This window comes from Staurois parvus, unplaced genomic scaffold (genome assembly GCF_062004578.1).
Source record: "Staurois parvus isolate SC_StPar_1 unplaced genomic scaffold, SC_StPar_1.0 ptg000387l, whole genome shotgun sequence".
Taxonomy (NCBI): domain Eukaryota; kingdom Metazoa; phylum Chordata; class Amphibia; order Anura; family Ranidae; genus Staurois; species Staurois parvus.
Window position 1 is genome coordinate 8,847,620 of NW_028318183.1, and position 23,878 is coordinate 8,871,497.

A 23,878-nucleotide genomic window follows, 5' to 3' on the forward strand; every position below is an offset into this window, starting at 1 on the left:
AAAATATGGTGGAGGTTCAATGATGTTTTGGGGTTGTTTTGCTGCCTCTGGCACTGGGTGCCTTGACTGTGTGCAAGGCATCATGAAATCTGAGGATTACCAAAGGATTTTGGGTCGCACTGTAGGGCCCAGTGTCAGAAAGCTGGGTTTGCGTCCAAGATCCTGGGTCTTCCAGCAGGACAATGACCCCAAACATACGTCAAAAAGCACTCAGAAATGGATGGCAAAGAAGCGCTGGAGAGTTCTGAAGTGGCCAGCAATGAGCCCAGATCTAAATCCCATTGAACACCTGTGGAGAGATCTTAAAATTGCTGTTGGGAAAAGGTGTCCTTCCAATAAGAGAGACCTGGAGCTGTTTGCAAAGGAAGAGTGGTCCAAAATTCCGGGTGAGAGGTGTCAGAAGCTTATTGATGGTTATAGGAAGCGACTGATTTCAGTTATGTTTTCCAAAGGGTGTGCAACCAAATATTAAGTTAAGGGTGCCAATACTTTTGTCCAGCCCATTTTTGGGGTTTTGTGTGACATTATGTCATATTTGCTTTTCTGCCTCTGTTTTATATTTGTTCCAATACATACAAAGGGAATAAACATGTGTATAGCAAAACATGTGTTAATGCAATACCTTTTTTGTGTGAAATACTTGATTTTCAGGAAAAATATCAAGGGTGCCAACAATTTCGGCCATGACTGTATATATGTGTGTGATTTTGCATTTCTGGGTAGGGGGCGGGCGCGCAGCTCTACCCATGCTGCTATTGGCAGCTACAGATGTCAATCACTGGGTCCTTGCACTCTGTGATTGTTGGGGAAAGCCGACAGGGGAGAGACCTGTGTGTAAACAACACAGGTCTCTCTCCTGTCAGCATGGACATGCTGTTTTGTATCTCTCTGCAAAGCATGCCTCCCTAGTAACACACAGCACACAGTAACACACACAGCACACCGTTAACCCTTTCATAGTCCCAGATGTTACCCCTTCCTGCATTTTATTAGCACTGATCACTGTATTAGTGTCACTGGGGATGTCAGTGGCAGTTAGTTTCCACCCAGTGTCAGAATGCCTGCCACAGTCCCGCTATAAGTCGCTGATCTTACTAGTTTACTAGTATATATAAAAAAATAATAATAAAAATTCCAGTATACATACTGCCAATTGTAAATGCTATAACGTTCATGTAAATTAATTTATGCATATTGGGATTTTTTTTTAGCAAAGACATGTAGCAGAATACATTTTGGCCTACATTTATGCCAAAATTAATTTTTTTTAGATTTATTTATTGGATATGTTTTATAGCAAAGGTCTTTTTTTGTTTATAGCGCAAAGAATAAAAAACGAAGAGGTGATTGAATACCACCGAAAGAAAGCTCTATTTCTGGAGGAAAAGAAATTTAATCTCCTAACACGGAAAGGTTTCTTCACAGTGAGAGCCGTGAAAATGTGGAATAGACTCCCTCAAGAGTTGGTTCTGGCCAGTTCAGTGGATTGCTTTAAAAAAGGCCTGGATTATTTCTTAGATACACAGAATATAACTGGATATAACATTTATAGGTAAAGTTGTTCCAGGGAATATCTGATTGCCTCTCGAGGGATCGGGAAGGAGTTTTTTTCCCAACAGGTGCAAACTGAATCGTGCTTTGCTGGGTTTTTTGCCTTCTTCTGGATCAACTGTGGGTGTAGGATTATAGCTTTTCTTTTTTTTTTATGGTTGAACTGGGTGGACTTTTTATGTAATTACGTAACTATTTGTGGGGAAAAAATTACATAAATTTCATTTATGTACAGCGTTGCATGACTGCGCAATTATCAGTTAAAATAACGCAGCACCATATCGCAAAAAAAGGCCTGGTCAGGAAGGGGGTAAATCCATTGCAAGGCAAGTGGTTAAAACATACATTGGTGTGAACCAGGCCTAATATCTTTTAGTATCCTGACCCTTAGGCCTCATGCACACAGCGTCAGGTGTTTTTTTTTTTTTCTGCTTCTTCCGAACAGCCCTCCATGTTATCCTATGTGTCCATATACACATAGACTTTTAAAAGCAGTAGCATTTACCAGAAGAACAAAAACCCAGCGCCAGTGAGTCCAGGAGCAGTGTTTTGGCAGAAAAAACAATTGACGCACGTAAACGCATCTTAACGCTAGATGTGTTTAGCGCTTGAGCATTAATTCATTTCAATAGACAGAATAAATTATTATTGTGGCCAATGAAATTAATGCCTTAGTGTAAAAGCCTTAGAAACTTTGACAAGCGTCGTGTTTTTTCTGCCAGAACACTCAGCCAAGAGGAGGAACGTTTTTAAAACGTCATGTGCGCATGAGGCCTTATACATCATTGTCTGAAGAATTCTCCACCTCTGGCCCGTTCCACCCCGCCTCTTGCAGTCCTTATACACTAGTGTGTGTGTGGGGCCCCAATGTTAGGCCTCAGTGCAGGTTTATGTAGAAACCTTCTCATCTCATTCATAATTTTACATTATAACGTATCCAGCAGTAACCAAGCATGTAACAAAAACCAGGACGAACATGACCAAGCAAAATATCCAACCAATAAAATGGCCGCTCACCTAGCCGGGACCATTTTTAGCTACGCTTTTCCGTATAAGCGTGTGTATAACTACGGGGTGATGTAATCACTAAGCGACCCTGGGTGCTCATGCGCAGTTAGTATCGGCAGTCGGTGAGGAGCCGGGCGTTGAACGGTATTGCGGGTGTCTAGTGAAGTCCAGATCTGTTGTCACCATGGTGAGTGCAGCGGGGTCACCGGCTTCTATATCTCCCGGCTTTGGAGGGGAATGTAAATGCGTGGAGCTGGGATGCGGGTGCTTTTGTTTGTTTTCGGTTTCAGTTTGATGGTGCTGTGTCACCGGCCTGCACTGTGCTATGTGGGGACACCCGGATTAGAGCTGGGGGTGCACATGGCATTGATGATCTATAGCAGTGGTCTCCAAACTGCGGCCCGGGGGCCAGATGCGGCGCTTTGCTTATCTTTATCCGGCCCGTTGGGCTTTCTTCCCTCTGATGGAAAGCACGATTCTCCCCACTGACACCAATGGTGGACCATTATTCCTCCCCACTGACACCAATGGTGGACCATTATTCCTCCCCACTGACACCAATGGTGGACCATTATTCCTCCCCACTGACACCAATGGTGGACCATTATTCCTCCCCACTGACACCAATGGTGGACCATTATTCCTCCCCACTGACACCAATGGTGGACCATTATTCCTCCCCACTGACACCAATGGTGGACCATTATTCCTCCCCACTGACACCAATGGTGGACCATTATTCCTCCCCACTGACACCAATGGTGGACCATTATTCCTCCCCACTGACACCAATGGTGGACCATTATTCCTCCCCACTGACACCAATGGTGGACCATTATTCCTCCCCCTGACACCTTTGATGGGGCGCTATTCCTCCCCCTGACACCTTTGATGGGGCGCTATTCCTCCCCCTGACACCTTTGATGGGGCGCTGTTCCTCCCCCCGACACCTTTGATGGGGCGCTGTTCCTCCCCCCGACACCAATGATGGGTCGCTGTTCCTCCCCCCGACACCAATGGTGGGTCGCTGTTCCTCCCCCCCGACACCAATGGTGGGTCGCTGTTCCTCCCCCCCGACACCAATGGTGGGTCGCTGTTCCTCCCCCCCGACACCAATGGTGGGTCGCTGTTCCTCCCCCCCGACACCAATGGTGGGTCGCTGTTCCTCCCCCCCCCCGACACCAATGGTGGGTCGCTGTTTCCTCCCCCCCCCGACACCAATGGTGGGTCGCTGTTTCCTCCCCCCCCCCCGACACCAATGGTGGGTCGCTGTTTCCCCCCCCCCCCCCGACACCAATGGTGGGTCGCTGTTTCCTCCCCCCCCCCCGACACCAATGGTGGGTCGCTGTTTCCTCCCCCCCCCCCGACACCAATGGTGGGTCGCTGTTTCCTCCCCCCCCCCCGACACCAATGGTGGGTCGCTGTTTCCTCCCCCCCCCCCCCCGACACCAATGGTGGGTCGCTGTTTCCTCCCCCCCCCCCCGACACCAATGGTGGGTCGCTGTTTCCTCCCCCCCCCCCCGACACCAATGGTGGGTCGCTGTTTCCTCCCCCCCCCCCCGACACCAATGGTGGGTCGCTGTTTCCTCCCCCCCCCCCCGACACCAATGGTGGGTCGCTGTTTCCTCCCCCCCCGACACCAATGGTGGGTCGCTGTTCCTCCCCCCCCGACACCAATGGTGGGTCGCTGTTCCTCCCCCCCCCCCCCCGACACCAATGGTGGGTCGCTGTTCCTCCCCCCCCCCCCCCCCCGACACCAATGGTGGGTCGCTGTTCCTCCCCCCCCCCCCCCGACACCAATGGTGGGTCGCTGTTCCTCCCCCCCCCCGACACCAATGGTGGGTCGCTGTTCCTCCCCCCCCCCCCCCCCGACACCAATGGTGGGTCGCTGTTCCTCCCCCCCCCCCCCGACACCAATGGTGGGTCGCTGTTCCTCCCCCCCCCCCCCGACACCAATGGTGGGTCGCTGTTCCTCCCCCCCCCCCCCGACACCAATGGTGGGTCGCTGTTCCTCCCCCCCCTCCCGACACCAATGGTGGGTCGCTGTTCCTCCCCCCCCCCCCCCCCCCCGACACCAATGGTGGGTCGCTGTTCCTCCCCCCCCCCCCCCCCCGACACCAATGGTGGGTCGCTGTTCCTCCCCCCCCCCCCGACACCAATGGTGGGTCGCTGTTCCTCCCCCCCCCCCCCGACACCAATGGTGGGTCGCTGTTCCTCCCCCCCCCGACACCAATGGTGGGTCGCTGTTCCTCCCCCCCCCCCCCGACACCAATGGTGGGTCGCTGTTCCTCCCCCCCCCCCCCCCGACACCAATGGTGGGTCGCTGTTCCTCCCCCCCCTCCCGACACCAATGGTGGGTCGCTGTTCCTCCCCCCCCCCCCCCCCCCCCGACACCAATGGTGGGTCGCTGTTCCTCCCCCCCCCCCCCCCCCCCCGACACCAATGGTGGGTCGCTGTTCCTCCCCCCCCCCCCCGACACCAATGGTGGGTCGCTGTTCCTCCCCCCCCCCCCCGACACCAATGGTGGGTCGCTGTTCCTCCCCCCCCCGACACCAATGGTGGGTCGCTGTTCCTCCCCCCCCCCCCGACACCAATGGTGGGTCGCTGTTCCTCCCCCCCCCCCCGACACCAATGGTGGGTCGCTGTTCCTCCCCCCCCCCCCGACACCAATGGTGGGTCGCTGTTCCTCCCCCCCCCCCGACACCAATGGTGGGTCGCTGTTCCTCCCCCCCCCCCCCCGACACCAATGGTGGGTCGCTGTTCCTCCCCCCCCCCCCCCCGACACCAATGGTGGGTCGCTGTTCCTCCCCCCCCCCCCCGACACCAATGGTGGGTCGCTGTTCCTCCCCCCCCCCCCCCCGACACCAATGGTGGGTCGCTGTTCCTCCCCCCCCCCCCCCGACACCAATGGTGGGTCGCTGTTCCTCCCCCCCCCCCCCCGACACCAATGGTGGGTCGCTGTTCCTCCCCCCCCCCCCGACACCAATGGTGGGTCGCTGTTCCTCCCCCCCCCCGACACCAATGGTGGGTCGCTGTTCCTCCCCCCCCCCGACACCAATGGTGGGTCGCTGTTCCTCCCCCCCCCCGACACCAATGGTGGGTCGCTGTTCCTCCCCCCCCCCCGACACCAATGGTGGGTCGCTGTTCCTCCCCCCCCCCGACACCAATGGTGGACTGTTGTTCCTCCCCCCCGACACCGGTGATGGGGCGCTGTTCCCCCCCCCGACACCAATGGTGGACTGTTGTTCCTCCCCCCGACACCGGTGATGGGGCGCTGTTCCTCCCCCCGACACCGGTGCCGGGGCGCTGTTCCTCCTTTTCATTGATGTCTGTTCCCTTTCCAATCTCTCAGTTTATTATTATCAAGACAGAATGGGGGCCAAAATTTTTACTCTTGTTGCCAAAACAAGAAGTAAGGGGAGATCTTCTATTGGGGACACCTGGTCCCATGACCGCCATCTAAGGCTCCATTCACACTTTGCGATTTGATATTGCAGGCAGAATTGACACATTCTGCCTGCAATCAATTCCAGATCGCGTAGCAATTGCTGTGTGACGCACGTTTGAGTGCCATTATCCTTTAGCAGCATCCCAAATGTGATTATGCGGCAAACCGTGCCTTTAAATATTGCGCAAAGCTTGCCCCAAAAGGAGCAGGGGCTTTTTGGGTGACAATTGAGCGAATGGGCCAGCCCTATGCGATATGTAGAATCACACTTTGAAAGTTGCAGCTTGTTCTTGCTAAGCGATATGTGAACGGGGCCTAAGAGGGGATATACTCTCACATTGTATGGACTTCTTGTTGTGTTTCTGGGACAGGAAGTGAAGGGAAATCTCCCCAGTGAGATATAGGCTTTGGGGTTTGACCACTTCAATACCAGACACTTTCACCCCCTTCCTGCCCAGGCCAATTTTCAGCTTTTAGTGCTGGCACACTTTGAACAACAATTACTCAGTCATGCAACACTGTACCCAAATGAAAGTTGTGTCATTTTGTTCACACAAATAGAGCTTTCTTTTGTTGGTATTTGATCACCACTGGGATTTTTAATTTTTATCCTGCTAAATAAACAAAAAAAGAGCAACAATTTTGAATACAAATTGTGCTTTTCTTTGTTTCTTTTTTAAAATGTCTTCATAACTTTAGGTGAAAATATATACTGCTATATTCCTTTGGTGAAAATAATCCAAATCCGTGTATATGATTTAGCCTGTAGGAAAGTTATAGAGTCCACAAACCATGGCATATATCTGCAAATCGATCAGTCCTGATGTACTGACGGCCAAACTCATTTCTTGAAGGCTGAAAATGTTAGGGCAGTATAAATACCCCTCAATGACCCCTTTTTGAAAAGTAGACAGTCCAAGGTATTTAGTAAGAGATATGGTGAGTTTTTCGAAGTTGTAGTTTTTTGTCACAATTTTATTTTTGAAAATTAAGAAATTGAAAACCCAAAAAATTATTTTTTAATTTTTTTTTTTTTTTTTAAACATACTGTCATGCATGCTGTACAGCAGCATCACATCAGGGATGTGGTGACAGTATGTAAAAAAAAAAAGGTTTTTTTTTTTCAATATTCTTTATTAAATTTTTTTTTTTCTTTTTATTATGATTTTTTTTTTTTTTACATACTGTGACCACAGCAATACAATGTTACCATAGTATGGTAACTGTTCTGTATTATGGGGAGGTGATCAGGATTTTTTTTTTTACACACTATGATTCCTTATAACAGTGATAATCACACTTCTAAGCAACCATTTTTTTTTTCCCCTGAATGAAATCCATTCATTCGGTGTGTACTATTGTGATGGCCACAGGTAATCACATGGTGCAGGTGGGCTGTGATTGGCCCTGTCTGTACCATGTGATCACTGTGACCGGTCACAGAGATGAACACAATGAATTGTATGAGTGGAAGCCATCCATTGTGTAATATTGTCTTGTATAATGTCATCTGTTGTGATTGGTCACAGCGATCACATGGTACCAGCAGTGGCCCAGTACACTGATCTGTCATCCGCCATGTCCAGCTCCCACCCGGCCATCATATTACAATAGGACGGGCAGGAAGCAGGTTTAAACCCAATACCAAAAATGTAATCTTTTGCAGCTTACCAGTTATTACATGACACAGATGCATTTATTTTCTTTTTTAATTTTGTTTCCTTTATTTCACCTGGTGATCTGGCTAGTAATGCACTTCCTGTCTTAGGGTGTCTCCACTCTATATGGAGGAGCAATGGAGACCCCTTTGAATAGCAGAATTGTCAATCTGAGTAGAGGGTAGTGTTATATGAACTAGTAGATTTAGATGGACTCGACTAACAAATGAAAGTTGAACTCCATGTAATCGTCTTCAAAGCAGAACTATACTCACCATCTCGACAGCACTGCAGTGGCTCTCTGTCGGCTACTGGCATCTTCAACCAGTCTCTTTCTGGGTACCAATCTCTGTCCTTTTTCATTGGCCAGGCCGAGATGACATCACTCTTGTGCTTGTTCATTCATCTCAGCATTGCCAAAATTGTACACTGAGCTGTGCATGCGGACAGGCAGGTAAGAAACTTGAATGCAGAAGGGACATAGTATATGCCTCTTCTGCATTATAAATCCTGCCTGTTCACATTTTGTATTGTTTCACTTTACGCAGTTACAGCACCACTTTTTGTAAGTGAAAAAAAAGCTGACCATTGTAAGCATCCCTGTCAGTGTTAAATGGTTTGTCTCATCCCTCTGACACCTTTTTGCTGGATAGCTTGGTCTGTTAAAGGAAGTTGGAATTTGAAAGATAACAGATTTACTGGGAGGCTCTCCGGGTGAAAATGAAGGGGTAAAAAAAAAGAAAACCAATGCAGTCACCACATCAGTAGATCGGTAAGCTGCAATATATCACATTTTTGTTTTTGGGTTAAGTACCACGGTGCTATACTCTCCTTCACTACAGGAATGTGGTCCCTTGCTGGCTTTACACATGTTTGGCCAGAATGACATCACTCCTGTGCATGTGTGGGAGTTCACTATCTTGGCAGATGACAAAATTGTACACTGAGCTTAGTGTACAGTGTGAACAAGCAGGTCAGAATACTTTGTCATACTGTGTCTCTTCTGCAATAAAAATCCTGCTCGTTATACTTCCCTATTGTATGCTTATGACTGGAAGTCTAAGGCCGACCATTGTATAATGTGCCTTAGCTATTGTTTTCTGGTTTGTACCCTTCCTGTTTTTGTTATGTAATGACAAAAAAAAAACCTATACATTAAAGAATGCAAAAAAAAAAAAAAATTCTGATGGTTCACAAATATTTATTTTAAGTGAATAAAATTCCACTTTACTATTTCTCTATGCTACCCAGAGCTATAGTAAAACATTTTCCATATACACTCACCGGCCACTTTATTAGGTACACCTGTTCAATTGCTTGATAACACAAATCGTAATAATCAGCCAATCACATGGCAGCAACTCAGTGCATTTAGGCATCTAGACGTGGTGAAGGAGACTTGCTGAAGTACAAATTGAGCATCAGAATGGGGAAAAAAGGGGATTTAAGTAACTTTGAACGTGGCATGGTTGTTAGAGCCAGACGGGCTGATCTGAGTATTTAAAAAAACTGCTGATCTCCTGGGATTCTCATGCACAATCATCTCTAGGGTATACAGAGACTGGTCCGAAAAAGAGAAAATATCCAGTGAACAGCAGTTGTATGGACAAAAATGCCTTGTCCCAACTAGTAGGGCCCTTCTAACCCTCTTGAACTGTATTGTTGCTGTATTGTCTCCCGTTATATTGTGAAGCGCTGAGCAAACTGTTGGAGCTATATAAATCCTGTATTATAATAATAATAATAATTGTTGATGTCAGAGGTCAGAGGAGAATGGGCAGACTGGTTGCTGCAACATTCAGATGGTAGGGTTAGAATTTGGCACAAACATGAAAGCACGGATCCATCCTGCCTTGTATCAACGGTTCAGGCTGGTGGTGTAATGGGATGGGGGTATTTTCTTGGCACTAGCAAGGTGTACCTAATAAAGTGACTGGTGAGTGTACATACCCTTTAAAGCAGACTTTCATCCCCTGGATGCATAAGACATCTTTGCTCTCCTCCCTCTTGTGCAAACTGAAACTGCATTTTTTTCTTTAGTTTTTCTCCTTTTTTTTTTTTTTTTAATTTGTCCACCCTACCCTGGCCACCATTTGAGGCAAGAATGATGTCTCCTCTATGATGAAGCCTTGTGTACATCACATTCAGGATGCTTCAATTTCCATTTGCGGTAGCCAGGGGAGGGCAGGCCTCATGTCATCAGATGGTTGAGCTGCGTGAACCAGGAAGAGGCACCTGATGACATCAGGAACAAAGTAGGCAGTGGTATGGCAGGACAGCGCTGGATCGGCTGGGCAGGTATGTTTTTGAATTGAGGTCAACACTGGATAACAGGTAAGAGGGGGAAAAAAACCCCAGAAGTTCCTTTTTAAGGGCCAATTCAGACCGCTGTAATGAAATTACTGATCATCTACACAGGATCTTGCTGGCTAAAAGAACCTGTGTGGTTTTTTTGTTTTTTTTTAAACCCTCCCCTGGTTTGTGATTGCACACATATAGACAAGTAAATGCCGTAAATTCTTTTCGGATCCTTCTCAGTCATTTAGATGCGAACACACAAATTAATGACAAGCAGATTTTTCTGTTGATTTCATGGATCTTTATGCAGCTGTGTGCATGGGCCCATAGAAAGCAACGTGTTTAGACCCATAAAAAAAAGAAATGCTGCACTGGTAAAAATACTTATTACAGTCGTAATCATGAAAACTAAGGTGGACACAGTGCTGCTTAGAGTCCTACACCAATTGGATTTAGTTGTACTTTAAAACCCAATCATGTCTTCTTAAGTTATGACAATAATGCATGTCATATTTCTTTTTTTTTTTATTTGCCAAGTGCTACAGCAAGGGTTTAAAGAGCAATGGTGCACTTCCTTCTGAGCAGAGCTGTTAACATTGTTCAGGGGGGGTGAGACTGTTGAAGAGCAGTGCTGCTGCATTATTGTAGGTATTCTAACCCTTTCTGATGCAGTTTATTTATTTATTTCAGGTACTTATATAGCGCCGTCAATTTACACAGCGCTTTACATATATATTGTACATTCACATCAGTCCCTGACCCTCAAGGGGTGTACAATCTAAGGTCCCTAACTGACATTCATACATACACATACTAGGGCCAATTTAGACAGGAGCCAATTAACCTACCAGCATTTCTTTTGGAGAGTGGGAGGAAACCAGAGTACCCGGAGGAAACCCACACAGACACAGGGAGAACATGCAAACTCCAGGCAGGTGGTGCCGGGGTTGGGATTCGAACCAGCGACCCTAGTACTGCCAGGCGGACGTGCTAACCATTTAGCCACTGTGCTGCCCCATTAGCAGATAAAAATGGCTGCATCACAATAAAAATTAGCAGCTTGGCTGCAACACAATAATAAATTAAAGAGGAATTTCACCTCCCATGTGATGTTGTGTTTTTTTTTTTTTTATCCCTTTGTTTAAATCCCCTCTTACATTTTCCACTGGGTTATCCATGAAAAAAAACATACCGTATTTTTCGCCGCATAAGACAAACTTTTTCTTCCCCAAAACTGGGGGGGGAAATGTCAGTGCGTCTTATAAGGCGAATATGGAGCGGCCGGTCCGGTATTTCCACCGCGGCCGTGTCAGAATACCGGGCCAGCCGCTCAGCTCTGCAGCGGGACCTTACCTGTTCCTCTATCCAGCGGCGTTTTGTCTTCCCGACTTCTGTAGTGTGGGCATTGGGCATGACAGCCGGGTGCCCAGTGCGCATGCGCGAGAAGCGGTGCTCTTTGTAAATGGTAAGGCGGTACCTGGGACACATGACAGATCCCAGAAGCCGCCGGACCAATCACAAAGCGCAAGTGCTTCTCGCTCATGCGCACTGGGCACCTGGCTGTCATGCCGAGCGCCATTACAGAAGCCGGGAAGACAGCGCGCGGCTGGATCGAGGAACAGGTAAGATCAAACAAAAAAGTCAAATTCAGGTACCCGCTCCCCACTTCCCCAAAGGTCAGCAGTCATCTGTACTGTCCGCAGTCTCTGGTCATCCCTGTGCTGTCCGCAGTCTCTGGTCATCCCTGTGCTGTCCGCAGTCTCTGGTCATCCCTGTGCTGTCCGCAGTCTCTGGTCATCCCTGTGCTGTCCGCAGTCTCTGGTCATCCCTGTGCTGTCCGCAGTCTCTGGTCATCCCTGTGCTGTCCGCAGTCTCTGGTCATCCCTGTGCTGTCCGCAGTCTCTGGTCATCCCTGTGCTGTCCGCAGTCTCTGGTCATCCCTGTGCTGTCCGCAGTCTCTGGTCATCCCTGTGCTGTCCGCAGTCTCTGGTCATCCCTGTGCTGTCCGCAGTCTCTGGTCATCTCCTGTACTGTGTCTGTAGTCCATTAGTTCAGAATTTTTTTTTTCCTGTTTTCTGCCTCTAAAACCTAGGTGCGTCTTATGGTCAGGTGCGTGTTATACGGCGAAAAATACGGTACTTGCACTCCTATAGTATACAGTGTTCTCCTCCACTGCCGCACATTGGTTTCTGCGCCGCCATCTTCCTTCTTCCTGTCATCTGGAACCCACTGCGTGATGCCTCTGGTGATGTACCTTACATACACCAGGGTCCTCCAGGTGCAGTGTTAACGTCATTCTCACCTAGACGAGGTGTGTATGAAGGTCTGCTTTAACCACTTGCCGCCCAGCCACCGCATATAAACGGTGGCAGGACGGCACTCGTAGGCAAAAGCACGTTTTAAAACGGCTGCCTTCAAAACAGGTAGGGGGCGCGCGCCGCCCTACCTGTCCCGCGGGTGTCAGCTGATGGGTCACGGCCAGTTTTTACCGGCCGTTTTCCTGCGATTGACGGTGATCGCTGACACAGAGCAGGGCTGCATTGTTTACACACAGCCCTGTTCTGTGTCAGTTCTCTGACAGCTTGTGAGAAGCTGCAGAGTTTCTCTCCCTGGATCAGCTCCCCCCTCCCTCCCCCGTCCAGTACACACCCCCGCCCCCTAGTAAAACACTCACACTGCAAATTCTAAAAATGTTAACCCCTTCCTCCCCAGTGACATTAGTACAGTTTCAGTGGGTTTTTTTTTCACTGATCACTGTATTGGTGTCACTGGGGATGTCAGTGACCCCAAGTCAGATACCCCCCCAGTGTCAAAATGTCCGCCGCAGTCCCGCCATAAGTCGCTGGTCGCCGCCATATGTCGCTGATTGCCGCCAAGTCGCTGATCGGCGCCATTATTAGTATAAATAAAAATTAAAAATTCCAGTATCTTTCCCGCCATTTGTAAACGCTATAACTTTCACGTAAACCAATTAATTTACACGTATTGGGATTTTTTTTTAGCAAAGACATGTCGCAGAATGCATTTTGGCAGAAATTTATGACTAAATTTGATTTTTGCATTTTTTTTTTTACTGGACATGTTTTATAGCAAAAAGTCCAAAATATTGTTTTTTTTTTTTCCTCAAAATTGTCAGCCTTTTTTTTTTATAGCGCAAAAAATAAAAACCGCACAGGCGATCAAATACCACCGAAAGAAAGTTCAATTTGTGGGGAAAAAAAGATGTAAATTTCATTTATGTACCGTTTTGCATGACTGCGCAATTGTCCGTTAAACTAGTGCAAAAAAATGGGGTAAATTGCAGTATCTATACCATAGTTTGTAGACGCTATAACTTCCACACAAAGCAATCAATATACACTTATTGGGATTTTTATTACCAAAAACATGGAGCAGAATACATTTTGGCCTAAATTTATAACCAACTTTGAGTTTACTATATATTTTTTATAGCTGAAAGTAAAAAATATTGTTTTTCTTCAAAATTTTTGGCCTTTTTTCGTTTATAGCGTGAAAAATAAAAAGCGCACAGGTGATCAAATTACACCGAAAGGAAGCTCTATTTGTGTGAAAAAAGGACGTAAATTTCGTTTGGGTGCAGCATTGTATGACCGCGCAATTATCAGTTGAATTAGTGCAGCGCCGAGTAGCAAAAAGAGGTCTGGTCATTAACTAGTAGCCGACCGCAGATAGCCGAATGATGGCTGCACTGCGGCCGGCCAGTTCTGGGTGGACGTCATATGACGTCCTCCCAGAACGCGCTCTGGGGCGCGCACCCGGCGATCTCCATGATCGCTGTGTCCTACGGACACAGCTGATCACATGATGTGGTAAAAGGCCAATCACAGCGGCCTTTTACCACCTGATCAGCGGTGTCCAATGACACGCTGATCAGAGGGAAATGCAAGTGCCGGTTCTCGGCTGCACTTTCCTCACGCTGTCAGATCGTGAGGAAAGTACTGCCGAGAACCGGCAGTTGTCAGAGCGGGGATCGGCACCGATCATCAGGGCACTGATGATCAGTGCCCTGATGATCGGTGCCCAGCAGTGACACCCGCAAGTTCTGCCCACCTGTGCCCAGCAGTGTGCCCACTAGCTCCGCCCACCTGTGCCCAGCAGTGCCCCCACCTGTGCCCAGCAGTGCCCCCACCTGTGCCACTTTGCAGTGCCACCTACTTGTGCCCAGAAGTGCCACCTACCTGTGCCCACCCACCTGTGCCCACCCACCTGTGCCCACCCACCTGTGCCCACCCACCAGTGCAGCCCAGCAGTGCTGCCAGTCAGTGCCACCAGTCAGTGCCCAGGGGTTGTGCCAGTCAGTGCCGCCAGTCAGTGCCCAGCAGTGATGCCAGTCAGTGCCGTCTATCAGTACCCATAATCAGTGTCACCTATCAGTGCCGCCTATCAGTGCTGCATATTAGTGCCGCCTATCCGTGCCACCTCATTAGTGCTGTCTATCAGTGCCGCCTATCCGTGCCACCTCATTAGTGCTGCCTATCAGTGCCCTTTAGTGCTGCCTATCAGTGCCCATCAGTGCCGCCTATCAGTGCCCATCAGTGCTGCCTCATCAACGCACATCAGTGAAGGAGAAAAAATACCTGTTTGAAAAATTTTATAAAAGAAACAAAGAAACTTTTTTTTTTAATTTTTTGCACTTTTTTTATTTATAGCACAAAAAGTAAAGTGCCCAGTGGCGATTAAATACCACCAAAAGAAAGCTCTATTTGTGAGAAAAAAATGATCAAAATTTCATATGGGTACAATGTTGCATGACCGCGCAATTGTCAATCAAAGTGCGGCAGCGCTGAAAGCTGAAAATTGGCCTGGTAAATAAGGGGGTATAAGTGCCTGGTAGGCAAGTGGTTAAGGGGGGTAAATCCTCTGGAGGGCAAGTGGTTAACAGGGTTCAACTGGACTTCGCAGCTCCAACCCACCCTCCCCCTTCTCAGGTTCATACTTAACCAAATTCTGGAATCAAGCTCCCTTGCGTTCTTACAGATATAACAATGGGCCATCCTCTTCGTATTGCTCTCCGCACATGGACAGTAGAACCCTATGGACTTCTATTTGCTGCCCATCCCCAAAGAGGTCTATAGGGTTCAACTGAGCATGTACAGGCAGTCCTGGTGTGCTGCCTGCTAAGTTCAATGTGATGCCATAGAACGAAAATTGCATAGTGTCTCTTTTATTGAATTAAATGGCTTCTTAATTCCACATTGACTTGACGCTCTGTGCTTGGTACATGGATGTAAGTAGCAGCTACATAATAATTTGTGGGGAATATAGCACACCTGTATGGAAATCATTTAGTGGCATTTTCTTCATTGTCACATGATGTGCAGTTCTGATGGCCTGATGTCCTCTATAGTATCTTGTGTTGTCGAAGAACTCTTCAGCACCTAGAGGAAACTTGCATAAAAGTATGAATGATAATTAGATTGCATGCGGCATTAGTTGTTGTACTTCTCTTCTGTGTTTATGATGCAAGTATGTCATGTATAGCATTTTGTTAATCTGTGTTTCAGAATACAAAGGCACTTTCTTCTCAGCTCAAGGACAGTATCCCAATTACTGAATTGTCAACCCAGTACGGGGGCTATGGAATCCAGGATACTCTCCGATCAGGGTGCGGTTCTTTTTTATTTTTATTTTATTTTAATGAATTTCGTCATCATTCATTTATAGTTACCACTATTCACTGAAAGAAAAAGTAAGGCAGATTTTTCATTTGTGTATTAATAATTAATACAAAATACTATTATGAAAGGCATGTTGTAAGGAAACTAAAACAGCCATACCTGAACCCAGAATGACACAGAAAATTTGAAAGATGAAGAGCTAGATGAAGATTAGTGTGACACTAATGCCAACCACTGTATTCTAAAAATGATCTCATTTACTTTGTAATTATTCCTATTTGTTTGTAACACTTTGTTGCAGGTTTACAAGTGCACAGAGTGAACTATTACCAGGCCATTCTTTAGAGCTGTCAGAAAAAAATGTAAGTATACATGCTTCTGTTTTAAAGGACCCCTGTCAGGAAAATCGTTCTTCTAATTGCAAAGGGATAATACATATAATTGTATTAAATAGATGTGTTCTAGGAAATCACACCTGATAGTTTTGAGTATTGGGAGCATCTGACTTGCTTCTCTTTCTCCAATGTGATGGCACTGGCACCCAGTGATAGCATAGAGGAGAGAGAGCTGTCATTTAGAACTTCCACAGGGTTTTCTTTATTTGCTTCCAATGGCTGAACAGAGCAGTGGAGGCACTGTTGGCAGTGTTCTTTTTTCCCAACACCTTTCACCATCACTTTTGCTAGTCTGCTTGGCCTACATGTAAATGTGCAGAAAAAAGGCATGTGAAGTTTTAAAAAAAAAAAAAAAAAAAAAAAAAAAATAGGTATTCAGATTCTGAATGCAGTCGTTTTCAGTATTAACACCATGCAATGATCAGAATACAATATTTTTGCAACAGCATACCTTTTAAAGGATAACTGAAATTGTTAACCTGACTTCCTAATCTGAATTGTAAGATACACAGTATAGCTCAGCTGTAGATACATAAATGTTTTAGCTGTCTAGTCTGCCCACCACTGGGACACCCTTTCTATCTTGTGTCCCCCATTCCAGCCATTGAACATAAATTGGACCTGGCCATATGGAATAGTGTTCAGGCCAGCATATGTGTGTTCATTGGAACATGAGCTGAAGGTAAACTGGTTGTTGCAAGATGGAAAAGCTGTTCTGTATTATAGAAGATGTTAGCTCTGCTATCTGACTTCACTATAGGCCCAAGAGCTTGCGCCTTTAGAAAGTGGGCTTTCATGTTTCCAATCCTTCAAGTGAAAGATGAGTCCAGTCAAAACTGGTATTAATTGACATTATTGGAGTGCCTAATTGTGACCCAGCTGCCTTATTACAGGGCTCTCTTCCACTTTCTTCCACTTGCAGCATCCACCCATTACTGACATATCACTCCTATGTGGATCAGCATATTCCTATTCTACTGTCATTGCTAAGTAGTTTGGTTGAGTTTATACTTGAAATTCAGATGTGAAATTACAGGTCTAATAACACTTTATTGCAGAAGGGACATGAAATGTTGCTTCTGCAATAAAATACCACTACCTACCATTCTCTGGCATGTAAGCTGAGCTTAATTGGCTGGCACAGTGCCTGTGTGCTGAAATGACAGACTGACAATGAGGATGAATAAAGACCGGCAGTCCGAAGAAGATACCAGCGAGGGATGGGGATCGTTGAAGAATACTTTAGCTCCACTTTAATTATCTATTGTATTTAGCCCAAACTAGTACTGTCACTGATTATTTCTATTTTTACACTTATTATTTGTCTGTCATTGAATATTAAATGATGACACTTTTTGCATATTATCAGTTTCATTTATGTATACATTTATATTTCAGTTTCAGCTTAATCAGGAGAAAGTCAGCTTTTCAACTTTAAGAAACATTCAAGGCTTGCATGCTCCTCTGAAATTACAGATGGAGTTCCAGGCAGTGAAACAGGTGAGCTGTTTAGAATGATGAAATCATATAAATTAGGGCGGTCTAACTCCAGCCTTTGTGGACCATATGCTTCAAGAATGTGGGAGAGAATGTCGCATGCAAGCAAAAACAAACCCTTTCTCACTTTCTCAATTGTGCTTTGTTTTAAAGGGACAGCTCAATACAAATTTTGCATTTTTCATGTATAGTGTCAATGTAGGATACTGTTTAGTGTGTTTGTTATAGTAGCATGTTGTTTAACCACTTGCCCTACTGGGCCAGGTCTGACATTTCTCATAGACATGTAAAAATCTGTATTTTTTGCTAGAAAATTACTTAGAACCTCCAAATATTATGTATTTTCTAAAAGCAAAGGCTCTGCAGAATGAAATGGCGGTTGTTGCAGTTTTGTTTATGTCACGTGATATTTGTGCAGCTTTTTGTCAAATGCAGATTTTTCAAGAAAAAATACACTTTAATGAATTTTAGTGCACATGAACACGATATAATGCCCAATTTTTTTTAAATCTAAAAGATGACGTTACGTTGAGTAAATAGATAATTAACATGTCACGCTTTAAAAAAAATGTTTTCTTTTTTTTTTTTTTTTTAAATCTATTTTTTTTTATTTTTTTTACACCATGTCTGTATATATAGATTTTATTTATTTATTTTTTTTAATCTAACTTTATTGCTATCACAAGTAATGGACAAATGCCTTGTGATAGCTGGGCAGTAATAGGTCCTCATTACTGAGAGATCTGGTGTTTATTAGACTACGATCTCTCCTCTGCCCTCCGAAGCTGCCGATCTAACTAAGATTGGTTTGAATGGCTGCTTCCCTAGCCAGTAATGGCTAGTAAACAAACAGCCGAAACCAGAAGTGACAAACTCCTCATCGCTTTAGGTTTCTTACATCACAGAGGAGGAATGGAAGTTCCTCTTGCTCCTGAGTGTCCTTCTGATGAGAGAGGATGCGTTGGTCCCGGGCTTCCTTGTGAGAACAGAAGAGCCCAAGAAAGGCAGCAGGAGGTTAAGAGCCCCTTCCCTGCCCTGTAAAAGTGATCCGATCAAAACCCTTAGCCTGCTAAACAAAAATTATACTAGGATCGTGGCTGCAGCCACGATCCTGGTATGACCACTTCCATCTGAGGATGGGTAGGGGCTGCAAGTGGTAAAAAATGGGGAAGCACAACATACATTTTAGAATTTTATATTTTCTCTTGTATTTAGATAAATTTACTGCAGCTTCCCCTTTTGAGATTCAAGAGTTATATTTGATGGTTTCTGATGAAGTTTTACATGGTTAGAGAAAAATTAAAAAAATATATAGATTGTGTGAATTTCATTCAAGAGTCCACTAATGCCTTGAAAGGCCCACCACAATCCTAAGCAAACATTAACCTCTTTGATACACTGCTAAAAGCTGAGCTGTGTGGAAAAATTGAATAATTGCTGTGGGCAACAACACCATTTAAGATAAAACTTGTTAATTCCGCCCTCTGTTTTTCACATAATTCTTTAAAGCTGCTTTAACAGTGATCAACCAATCATGCTAAAAAGAAATCTCCAATTTGTTGAATTCCTGGGGTTTTGTATTGAACACAGGCTTACTTGAATAAGAAAAATATTTACACCTTTTGTAAATCCCCCTCCCCCCACCAATAAAAAATATGAGGTCAAATAATAGTATATGGCAAATTACCTAGGTCATGTTCATATCTCAAAATAAATGCAACATCTCCAAAATATGACCGTTCCTAACCCCGGAAACCACTAGGCTACTCATTCACTCCCTTATTATATCACTCCTTGACTACTGTAACTCCCTCCGCATCGGCTTACCTCACCGCAGACTATCCCCGCTTCAGTCTATCTTGAATTCTGCGGCCAGACTCATCCACCTTACTAACCGCTCTGTATCCGCCACCCCCCTCTGCCAATCCCTCCACTGGCTTCCGATTGCCCAACGGATAAAATTCAAAACACTAACACTGACGTATAAAGCTGTTCATAACACTGCCCCAAACTACATCACCGATCTTGTCTCCAAATACCACCCAAAACGTACTCTCTGCTCCTCACAAGACCTCCTACTCTAATTCCCTGGTCTCCTCCTCCCATGCCCATCTCCAGGGCTTCCCCCATCCTCTGGAACTCCCTACCCCAATCAATCAGACTATCACCTACTTTGCTCACCTTTAAGCGCACTCTGAAAACCTATCTCTTCAGGGAAGCCTACCCCGCCCTCAGCTAATTCCCGACCTCCTCCACTCTTCCTACCACTTCATCCCCCACAGCTATTTCCTCCTGTACCACTATCCCCTCCCTCCTAGATTGTAAGCTCCAAGGAGCAGGGCCCTCGAACCCCTCGTGTATTGAATCGTACTGTTACTGTACTGTCTTGTGTACTGTCTCCCCCCATAATGTAAAGCGCTGAGCAAAGTGTCGGTGCTATATAAATCCTGTATATTAATAATAAAAATGAAGCCTTTGTGGGTTAGGTCACATAAATGGTTCTAAGTACCCTAAAAAGCACTGAATCATTTTGGTGCTAAAAAAGTAGGAAATAATTCAGTACTTATGCATTTTAACTGTTGTCAGTTTGTATACACCTCCCTATATTGTGTACATCTGTTTTGCAGGTTCAACGTCTCCTTTTTCTACAGAGCTCTAACATTGCTCTGGACACCTTGAGAGGGAATGATGAGTGTATTGGCTTTGAAGATATCCTCAGTGGTAAGAAGTTAGACTCTTACTTCATTATATGTGGGTTTTCATCTGTGTTATTTGTATGTAACTGGCTATGTATTTAGGCCCCATCTGTACCTGTGCACTGCAGGAATATGCAATGTGCTATGCTCATATATTTTGAATGACACTTTAAAGTGCCTGGGCAGGTCACCATAACACATACATTTTAGTGCACCACAACTAAGACCTAAAGTAGCTGCATATTGGGGTGCAATGTAGTAAAAAATACATTCTGTAAGAGAGATTTTTTTCTTTAAAAAAAATGAATGCTGCAGGTGCATGGGAATCCCATTATAAATGAATAGGTTGCCTTACCGCAGCGCAAGTTAAGATACTTGAAGTAATGCGCCATAATGCAGCAATATTTGCCCATTACATACTCAACCTCTGCTCCCTGCTTTGTATTGCTATACAGTGGCTGTATTTATTTCTTTTTCTCACAATGTAAGCCTATGGATCTGCCAGCTCATTGGACATAATACACCTTTTGTATGGATGACTGCGTAGTATTAACTGCTGGGTGTACCCTAAAGGCTTAATACAAACTTTGGGTTGACCACTTCCATATATAAGTACTTTACGCCAGTGTTCAGAATCAGTTAAAGGATGGAGAATTTCGGTCAACGCACATGTAACATCCTAACATGTCCATCATAAAATACACAGTTTTATTGTTAATACATGGATCCGATTACATAAAATGACCATGAGGAGATGGATCTCAAATATCCCTAATGTCCAATCCAAAATATGTTTCTTACATGTTTAGCAATTAGACCTAAGTGGATATGTATTTATCTGACATTTTATAAAATATATATAAAACAGACTGGGCCTTTATGCCTTGCTGCAACAAACATGCATACCTTTGTGATGGGAATGTTCTCAATTGTATGGCCACCAACACAGAGACTAAGCAGTAACCAACAGCTCCTATTATGGGACTAACAATCGGGAGTCAGGAGGACTGGTTCCCATTTACGTGATCACTGTGACAGCCAATCACAGTGATCACTAGGTTTAGAATTCCCCTCTGTATAAAATAGTTAGGTCAGGGATTGATCTAAGTAAGCGTTGGACACAGTTGATCACGTGATGAGGTAAAAGGCCAATCACAGCGGTTTTTTACCACGTGATCAGCTGTGTCCAATGACACAGCAGATCACCGGTAAATGCAGTTGCTGGTTATCGGCTGCACTTTCCTCACGCTGTTACAGCGTGAGGAAAGTACTGCCGATAACCGGCAATTGTCATAGGATAGATCAGCACTGATGATCAGTGCTCAGCAGTGCCGCCCAGCAGTGCCTCCTATCAGTGCTGCCCAGCATTGCCACCCATCAGTGCCGCTTATCAGTGCTGCCTCCTCAATGCACATCAGTGAAGGAGAAAAATTACCTGTTTACAAAATGTTATAATAGAAACAAAGAAAAACTTTTTTTTTTTTTCAAATTTTTTGCTCTTTTTTTTGCTTATAGTGAAAAAAATAAAACACCCAGCAGCAATTAAATACCACCGAAAGAAAGCTCTATTTGTGTGAAAAAAATTACCAACATTTGGCATCAGTACAGTGTTGCATGACCGCACAATTGTCATTGAAAGTGTGACAATGCTGGAAGCTGAAAATTGGCCTGGGCAGCAAGGGGGTATGAGTGCCAAGTAGGCAAGTGGTTAAACACCTGTTTTTCTCCTGCCAGGAGAACGGCATTTAGAACTGGGCAAATGCTCAGTGTGCATGAGGCCTCAGTATATAGTTATGTACAGATTTACTAACACATGCCAAAGTTACAAAACTGGGTTTGGGTGTTAAGGTTTGTTTTACCTTCTGTCATTAAGGGGTTAAGCATGGAAATGGCTGATCCACTATTCTCTCTACTAATTTCAAAAACACAATTAGGAAGGAGTATGTAAAATTCACTGTCCCCTTCAAATCTAAACTTTGCTCCAACAATACACCACACTTTCCCTCCCAGACAAAGCACTATCTGTAGCAGTTGAACAGCCATGATGCGTCGCTCACATATGTATATTTTATTTTTCAGATCCTTCTCAGAGTGAGGTGATGGGAGAGCCACACGTGATGATGGAATACAAGCTGGGCTTGTAATATATGATTGCAGTTACCTAAGTATATAAAATATGAATAATTGTTTTGTAAATGTCTCAGGACTCCATATGTATTGGATCTGGTCATCAAGACATCAAACCTGTTCGACTTCTTCAGTAAAGCAGAACAAAGAGCAGCAGTTATGTGCTTCGTCAACAAGCAAACCATAACAGATTTTAAATTGCTGGAGTCAGTCAAAGATAAATTTTGATTGGTTGCTGTGGTTAGCTGCAACTAGCATTCTGCCTTATTGAATAGGACTGTGCTAGTCTCTTTCTGTACACTATAATATAACATAAAACCATGAAACATCAGTACAAGGTTCAGGCAAATGTAATGGTTCTGCATAAAATATGACATTTATTAAGTGACAATAAATTGATTTTTTTATAGTCTTTATTATTCTGTGTTACTTTTTGTTTTTATAGTTTGCTATGTTTCATCATCTCATCATTGAAAGAAATATGCTTCCAGTCTGTTATTGGATTCTTACACATTAGTATTCTACTTGCATGCTCCTGTGTTATATAATGCACTCAGAATATCTAGGCTGCATGATCAAAGCTTTGAAGATGACAGAACTATTTGTGGACACTTAAATCATTTGGAGGTATGCCCACTTAGCTTTGGCTGTAGCTGTTACTGGACTAAATTAAGTTCAGATGTTTCCAGTAGAGATCCGTTAGTGGTACAGCATACAAGGATAGACATTTGTGCTTCCAAACTTGTGGCAACATATTGCGAAGGTTTCTTATTTGTTTCAGCGTCAAGGTGCCCTGTGCACAAAGCCAGCTCTATAAAGATGTGGTTTTATGTGGAGGAAATTGAAATGGCCTACACAGACAAATTTACATTCGCTCTTTAGAACACCTTTGGGATAAAGCCTTCCCAGAAGAGGGTTGAATAGTTCATACTAATGCCTGTTGCTGTAACTGCAGAAAAGTGTTAGCTGGGGTTCAGCTAATTTGTTAGTCAAGTTCATCTAAATCTGCTAGTGTATCTAACTCAACCCTCTCTACATGTGGACAATGCTGCTGTCCAAAGGAGCCTCAGTTGTTACTCCAATGTATTGGAGACACCCTAGGACAGGAAGTACGTTCCAGTGAAAGTCATGAGGAAAAAAGCCTAAAAAATAAAAACTACACTGTCTGCACAATTATTAGGCAAGTGAGTATTTTGACCAAATCATCATTTTTATGCATATTGTCCAACGCCAAGTTGTATAAATATGAATGCTTATTGGATTTAAGCATATCAGGTGATGTGTATTGAGGGAGAGTGTGATCTAAGGAGATTAACACCCTATGTCAAGGTGTGCATAATCTTTAGGCAGCTTCTTTTCCTCAGGCAAAATGGGACAAAAAGATTTAACTCGACTCTGAAAAGTCAAAAATTGTCTTTCAGAAGGATGCAGCACTCTTGAAATTGCTAAGATATTGGGGTTTGATCACAGAACCATCAAACGTTTTGTTGCAAATAGTCAACAGGGTCACAAGAAACGTGTTGAGAGAAAAAAAGATGCAAATTAACTGCCAAAGATTTGA

At 44.8% G+C, this 23,878-nt stretch overlaps 1 protein-coding gene across 1 annotated transcript; it reads left to right on the forward strand.

Moving 5' to 3' along the window:
- The first annotated feature begins 2,595 nt into the window (after window positions 1-2,595).
- On the forward strand, window positions 2,596-22,729 carry POMP (proteasome maturation protein). The gene is made up of 6 exons (XM_089685843.1): window positions 2,596-2,746; window positions 15,489-15,589; window positions 15,904-15,964; window positions 17,396-17,497; window positions 20,122-20,215; window positions 22,270-22,729. The coding sequence occupies exons 1-6, from the start codon at window positions 2,744-2,746 to the stop codon at window positions 22,332-22,334; spliced, it is 426 nt and encodes a 141-aa protein (XP_089541969.1). The 5' UTR covers window positions 2,596-2,743; the 3' UTR covers window positions 22,335-22,729.
- The last annotated feature ends 1,149 nt before the right edge of the window (window positions 22,730-23,878 follow it).